The sequence below is a fragment of the Nematolebias whitei genome, chromosome 12, assembly GCF_014905685.2.
Source record: "Nematolebias whitei isolate Nwh7 chromosome 12, NemWhi1, whole genome shotgun sequence".
In the NCBI taxonomy this organism is placed as follows: domain Eukaryota; kingdom Metazoa; phylum Chordata; class Actinopteri; order Cyprinodontiformes; family Rivulidae; genus Nematolebias; species Nematolebias whitei.
Genome location: NC_056509.1, coordinates 4,262,653 through 4,269,939, shown reverse-complemented (window position 1 = coordinate 4,269,939; position 7,287 = coordinate 4,262,653). Strand labels below are relative to the sequence as shown.

The 7,287-nt window shown below is 46.1% G+C and overlaps 1 protein-coding gene across 1 annotated transcript in view; it reads right to left on the bottom strand.

Moving 5' to 3' along the window:
- The window catches only part of nt5dc1 (5'-nucleotidase domain containing 1), a gene marked incomplete at its 5' end in the record, with an annotated part of 416,600 nt that overhangs the window by 10,781 nt on the left and 398,532 nt on the right, over positions 1–7,287 (bottom strand). Inside the window, 1 exon segment of the mRNA XM_037686065.1 lies at positions 2,188–2,362. Within this exon segment, the coding sequence (XP_037541993.1) occupies positions 2,188–2,362 (175 nt within the window).

Below are 7,287 nucleotides of genomic sequence, written 5' to 3'. Positions count from 1 at the left end.
TCCACCCAGAAAGGCCCCTGGACCGGGGTTTGAACCAGGGACCTGCTTGCTGAGAGGCAGCAGCTCTACCAGTTGCGCCACCGTGCTGCCCCATTTACATCCATATTTTATTAATTGCATATGTACCAAGTTGTTTCAGTTTGCTTTTCAATTTATTCCCTAACTAATTCATCTAAATTTCTCTAAATCCTTCAGTTCCTTTATCATTTTAGCTTGTGTTCCTTCATTAACCTTAACCCAGATGTTTCCATTTTTTGTCCATGTTGCCACTATTTTTTTTTTTGTTTCCTCAACAACTTTGCCTCACGGGCGATGTTACCATTTTTTTTTGGTTAAATGCTCATTTATGTACACATTTGTCCCTTTCAGTTTTCTTGCTTGTACCATTAGATTGTTTCTTGCTTTTCTACTGATGAACTTGGTGACAATGGGTGGTTTATTCTTATCTGATTTAGTTGGTAAGGTGTGACAAGTTGATACGGTCTCAGGTGTAATATCAATGTCCCTTTCTTTCAAAAAAGTCACCACTTGTTGCTCCAACGTGATCAGTTGTTCCTGAGGAGCATCTTCTGAGTTGTCCACACCTGCCACTGCTTGAGCATAGTTTCTGGGTTTCACCTAAAGTCCATTGATTAATAAATCCTCTCTTCGTGTGTATTGTTCTAGTTCATCCACCTTTTTCTCAAGTTCAGAAATTTTAACATCTCTATCTCTTAGTGCAACTTTCAGCTGTTTAACCTCCTCAACTAAACTGATCAATACTTCTTGACGTTTAGCCAGCTCTGACAGTTCGGTCGTCACCTGGCGTGTGGCCGTTGTCGTCACTCGGCGCGGTCGTCCAATTTTGTCCAGATTTGTCCAGGAATTGATCATCTTACCCTTTTGATTTATTTGGAGTGCTGGTCCGCTCAGGACCCGTTCTGTGTGTGGTGCATCTTTAATTTAAACATGTGAGAACACCACCTGTCAGAGCTCAAACAGGACAATATAATCATACCGCTGCAGGCAAGGGATGGAGGACGAGCTGAAGAAGTGGCTGCAGATTACATCTACTAGCATATTTAGCTACTTCATTGAGTCAGTTGCTTCCAACAGTGAAGCGATAAACCTGAAAATCTCTGAGGCGTATTAGTACACAGAGCATCACCGAGCTTTAGTTAACTGCATAGGAAATCATAATATCGAAGACAAACAAATTCTACAATGCTGCGCCCTTCATACACTTGAAATCCATCCATCCATCCATCCATTTTCTTTACCCGTTTATTCCATTTTGGGTCACGGGGGTCGCTGGTGCCCATGTCCAGCAATCACTGTGCGAGGGGCGAGGTACACCCTGGACGGGTCGCAAGTCCATCACAGGGCCACATAGAGACAAACAAGACAAACAACCATTCACTCTCTCACTCACACCTAGGGACAATTTAGAGTTACCAATCAGCCTAACATGCATGTTTTTGGTCTGTGGGAGGAAACCGGAGCACCCGGAGAAAACCCACGCATGCACGGAGAGAACATGCAAACTTCACCCAGAAGGCCCCTGGACCGGGGTTTGAACCAGGGACCTGCTCGCTGAGAGGCAGCAGCTCTACCAGTTGTGCCACCGTGCTGCCACACACTTGAAATCATACCTGATATTCTTGTCACACTTTTCAATCCTTCTGAGGATCTAGCGTCTCTTCTCCGGTGGTTTATTGTAGACCAGCCACAAAGTAGGATGCAGAATTTTCTCCGTCGGCCGTTTAACAAAATGAAATGAGCACATATACTGTGTTTTGGGTGTTCTTCGAGTTTACATTGTTTAGCCACATTCTTCTATACCTCTTTTCACAGGATCACTCTTTTTGTTTTGGTTCCATGCTCAAAACACTGATTTAGTTTGGTCTGGTTGTTTGTGCAGCCGCAAACAACACAACAGGTACCTGAACTCAGCAAGACTATTTTAGTCAATTTTACATATGTTAAATAAAATTACTTTCAAACAAACAAATATTTCAACCAAGGTCCATGCTCCACTACCATAGTTAACCAATGCTTACTGCTACTTCCGATGTCTGACAGGAAGTTATACCCATTATCATTTATACAGTAGAGTCCCAGGAATAAGGTGGATAATGTTTGACCTCCAGCACCCACCCCACCAACACACACACACCCTCCCCCCTCCACACACACCCTTCCACATACTTGCGATGTGCTCCACGCTGGGGATGGCCATAGTGCTGTATGTGTGAATGCAGTGGCAGCACCAGGTCAGTTTCTGGAGCTCCTCCTCATGTGTGTTCTCTCCACTTCTCTGCAGGTCAACAAAGTAGGAGCCCCACTGGGTAGACACAGATGAAGGGGACTTCATGCCCTGCTCCTGTGGGGACACATAACCCCCTTAATTAACAGGGGACTTCCAGATAAGTGAATAGCTGGGATTGGAAAGGAACATGGGGTTGAACTGGGAATGCTGAGAATTGTTTACAAAACATGACCAAATGATAATTTCTGAGAAATTATCATTATTATTTATGCAGCTTCTGAACATTTTACTGGCACATGAAAATGATGAACACACGACAGGATATGGTGTTTAAACAAACATGAAAACACAGAGTTAGTCTACATTTAACCTCCAAAGACCCAGACTCTTGCATATATGGATGCCAGGTCATAGGAGGTTAAAGAGGGTTTACTTTAGACAATTATTTTTAAACAATTGCTTATGTGATCTGAAACACTTGTATCAGAATCAGAATCAACTTTATTGTCATTGCACAGTTAAGTACAGCAAAATTTCATTCTGTACAGCTGTCTGAATGATAGACGGAAGTGTACTGGGGCTGCAGCTTCTTACGAGCGCTGCCCTTATCGTTTAGACAAAAAAGGGGGAAGAAAACTTGAGGAGACAAGGTATTAAAAAAAAAATCTTCACAAAGATGGCTTCCTTCACTCCTCTCTCAAACCAACTTTCCTCTCTATCAAGGATGTGCATGTCTTCATCCCTGAAAGAGTGACTTGCAGATGAATGTAGACTGTAGAGTCCTGGCCTGACGATGTTGCTCTTTGGTGCTGGGCCAACCTTTTGTTGACTGGCTTCTTTGTTTCCCCAATGTATGGCTGATCACAGACCTCCTGGCACTTAACAGCATACACAATATTACTCTGTGCCAGGGAACCAGATATTTGGGATGAACCAGTCTTTGGCGTAATGTATTTTGGGGTTTGAAAGCCACTTAGACATCATGTTTGGAAAATAAATGTCCACAACATATGTAATGACCACTGGTCTGGGTCTGAATTTGTGGTCATCTTTTTCATCGGATGGCTGGTTGGAGTCCTGTTTGGGTTTCTTCTTTACATTCAGGAAAGCCTAGTTAGGATATCCACATTGATTCAATGCCTGTCTTGTGTGGGATTTCACCTTCTCCTCAGCTCCTAAGTTAGTGGGGACACTGTCTGCTCTGTGGTACAGAATCCTGATGACTCCTAACGTGTGCTCCAGTGGGTGATGGGCGTAAAAAAACAAATACTGATCTGTGTGTGTGGATTTGTTGTACACCTCAATTTGCAAATAGCCTCCATCAGAAACTGAGACCTTACAGTCCAAGAAATCCAACCTGCCATTTTTTTTTTACATCTTCTTGTGTGAACTTTATTTATTTATCCACAGAGTTGATGCGATCAGTGATACATTCGACTTAAAGAGATTTAATTTTAACCCAGGTGTCATCAGCATACCAATGTCTCTGTGGTGTCCCTGAAAAGGACACCAAGGCTTTCTTTTCTACCTCCTCCATGTACAGCTTGGCAACAATAGGATAAACGTTGGTTACGCACTGTAACCCCCAATTCTATGAGTATAGGCGTAGCCCTTTAAGGCTGTCGCTAATGGGTTTATCCCCACGTGTGTAGTGCAGCACTGAAAACTTTAGTCCATGCCCACCTACTGTGTGGGCCCCATCCCCAGTCAGTATAAATTGCCTTGCGACCAGGGTTCGGCACTCAAATAGCGTTCTTTTCTTCAGCCATTTAGGAGCCAGTGAGGCCCAAGTCTTAAAGGGCTATGCCTATACTCATAGAATCTGGAGTTATAGTACATAACCAACGTTTTATTTCATACAGGCTTCTCTCTTTAAAACTGTCGCTAGTGGGTTTAAAGGTGAAGAAGGATGAGTCTATGCCTCACTGGGTCCGTCTGAAACCACAATCACACAGATATCTGCTTAAATTCATGAACACGTTGAACCTTGGATCATGCGTAATTACGCACCCCCAATTCTGTGCACCTGGTGCATGCTGAACGGTAGATGCATAGCCTCTGCGTCAGTCTGAAAACTGGGATGTCAAAGCCTGTTCCTGTTGCCAGGTGACAGGAAGGTGATTTTTTTAATATATTAGTCTGAGATAGAAATGTTAGAAACACCTGCTGCTGGGATAAACGAGCAAGTTGGAGAGTTTAGTGAGAACAACTGTGTTGTCACTCAGACAGGACTCTGAGAACCGAGTGGGTCAGAGAGAAACTGGAGGCGTTGCATAGGTAAAAGCAGATGAAAGGGATCAATGAGGACCAAGAAGCCGCAGAACAGATGTCCTGCACAAATACTCCTCCATGAAAAGCCGCGGAAGTTGAAATTCTTCTGGTAGAATGAGCTTTGAGCCTGTCTGGAGGTGGGAATCTAAAAGAGATATAAGCTTGTGATATGGCCTTGCCTTAACCATTGTGACACATGCTGAACCTTGTGATGACCTTGTGACTGGTTTCTGAAATGAATGAACAGGCACTCAGATTTACGTAATGTGGCTGCTGACATAACAGGCGAGTGTGTGTACAGGGCAAAGAAGATGGGAATTTACTTTCTCCTCAGAGTTATGTGGAGGGGGAAAACCCATCCAACGTTATAACTCTGGATTAAAATGCACACGTGATGTTTTAAGGTGTAAAAGCTGGGTTTGGGTGAAGTACAGCTGAACTCCCGTCTCCTTGGATTCTTAGGCAAGAAGGAGCTACAGAAAGGGCTGACGTCACTCACTCTCTTTGCTGATGCCAGAGCTAAAAACAGTGCTGTTTTAAGTGACAAAAACTTCAGTGGTGATCTAAGTTCAAACATTTCTTTAGTCAGTGCACTGAGGACGAGCGCTAGATCCCTTTGTGAGACCGAGGCGCGCGACAATGGTCTGTGTCTGCGCACGTCTTTCAAAAATCATTACATTAGAGGATGGTTAAACACTGTCCCGTCGTTAAAACCTTCATGACAATGGGAGATGGCTGCAGCATACATTTTAATTGTGCTGAAAGCAAAGCTTCTGTCCATCAGCAGTTGCTGAAAAGATAATATGCAGCTTAAAGGGCATGAGACGGGGTCCACGCCTTCCTCAATATACTATTGCTGAAAAGCTGTCCACTTAGATGTACAACAAGCTGTAGTGGAAGCCATGCATGTACCCTGAATTGTGCGCACCACATCCTGAGAGAGACCCATATGCTTTAGGCAATCCCATTCAGCGGCCAGACTCAGAGGCGCTGGCCTATTACTGGGAAGTTCCTGATTGTTCCTCCGACCTGTGAGAGGGCATCCTCTCACCACGGCAGCTGCCACTGTCGGCCTATTGTCAGTTGTTGTTGACTTGGAAATGACGGAGTGTTCATGCGTTCTGGAGCAATCATAATTATTCTCAATAGTTCCTCCCGTACCTGATCCAATAGAGGAGCTATTAGCAGGGTTGGGGAAAAACATAAATCATTTTTTTCGTCCATGGTTTTTGCGCAAACGTGTCCACCCCAATGATGGTTTGTCCCATGGGTTCAGAGAGAAAAATAGTTTGCACTGAGCATTTTCTTGTGTGACCATCAGGTTCACTTCCGCTTTTCCGAACCTGCTCCAAATCTGGAGGATCAGGTCCAGGTGGAGACTCCAATCCTTGTGTTTTTGAAGGATTCTGCTCTTAGAGAGATGTTGGTGTTAGGATTTGTGTCAGGAGCGAACCCAGAGTGCAGAACAGGGACTCAACTCGGCAGAAATACAAAAATAGGATTTTAATGAGGAATAAAAGTACAAAATAAACAAGCTGACGGGGCAGCAAAACTTACATGAACATAGGAAGGAGGCACGGGGAACTCAGGAGACACGAGAGACACGGGGAACTCGAGGAACCAGGAAGACTCAGGGAAAGACTCAGGAGACCCAAGGAAGAGTACCCAAGGAAGAGTACCCGACAAAGAACAAGACAGAATAGGACGGCTTAAATACAGGGACAAGACGAGACATGATAACAAACAGCTGGGACGAGACACAGGTGGCACTAATGAGGGAGCACGAGGGAAACAGACACAAACCGGGCCACAGAAAAGTACCATCCTTACAGTACCCCCCCCAAGGACGCCTCCAGGCGTCCCCAAAAAAAAAACCCTCCCCAAGGACTAGGGCGGGTGGAGGGTGGCACTGCAAGGGTGGAGGGCCCGAGGAAAACACGAGGGAACCAGAGAGAAAAGACACGAGGGACCAGAGGAAGGACACGAGGGACCAGAGGAAGGACACGAGGGACCAGAGAAGAAGGACACGAGGGCCAGAGAAGAAGGACACGAGGGGCCAGAGAAGAAGGACAAGAGGGGCCAGCGAAGAAGGACACGAGGGACCAGAGAAAAAGGACACGAGGGACCAGAGAAAAAGGACACGAGGGACCAGAGAAAAAGGGACACGAGGGACCAGAGAAAAAGGACACGAGGGACCAGAGACAAGGACAGAGGGACCAGAGAAAGGGACACGAGGGACCAGAGAACGGGACACGAGGGATTAGAGAACGGGACACGAGGAACCACAGAGAAAGGGACACGAGGAACCACAGAGAAAAGGGACACGAGGGACCACAGAGAAAAGGGACATGAGGGACCACAGAAGGGACACGAGGGACCAGAGAGAAGGGACACGAGGGACCAGAGGAAGGGACACGAGGAACCAGAGGAAGGGACACGAGGAACCAGAGGAAGGGACACGAGGTACCAGAGAAGGGACACGAGGAACCAGAGAAGGGACACGAGGAACAAGAGAAGGGACACGAGGAACCAGAGAAGGGACACGAGGAACCAGAGAAAAAACACGAGGGATCACAAGGGACTTGGACGGTCAAGGGATCGTCCCAAAGAGTCATTGTTCCGGCAGGCGGCCGGGATGCTGTCCATCAAATCAGGCCAGGTCAGGGGGGTGGCCGGGAGGCCGTCCAAAACACAGGGCCAAAGGGAACACGGCTTGCGTTAAGGAGACCTGGGGAGCTGCAGCATGCGACGAGGAGACCTGGGGAGCT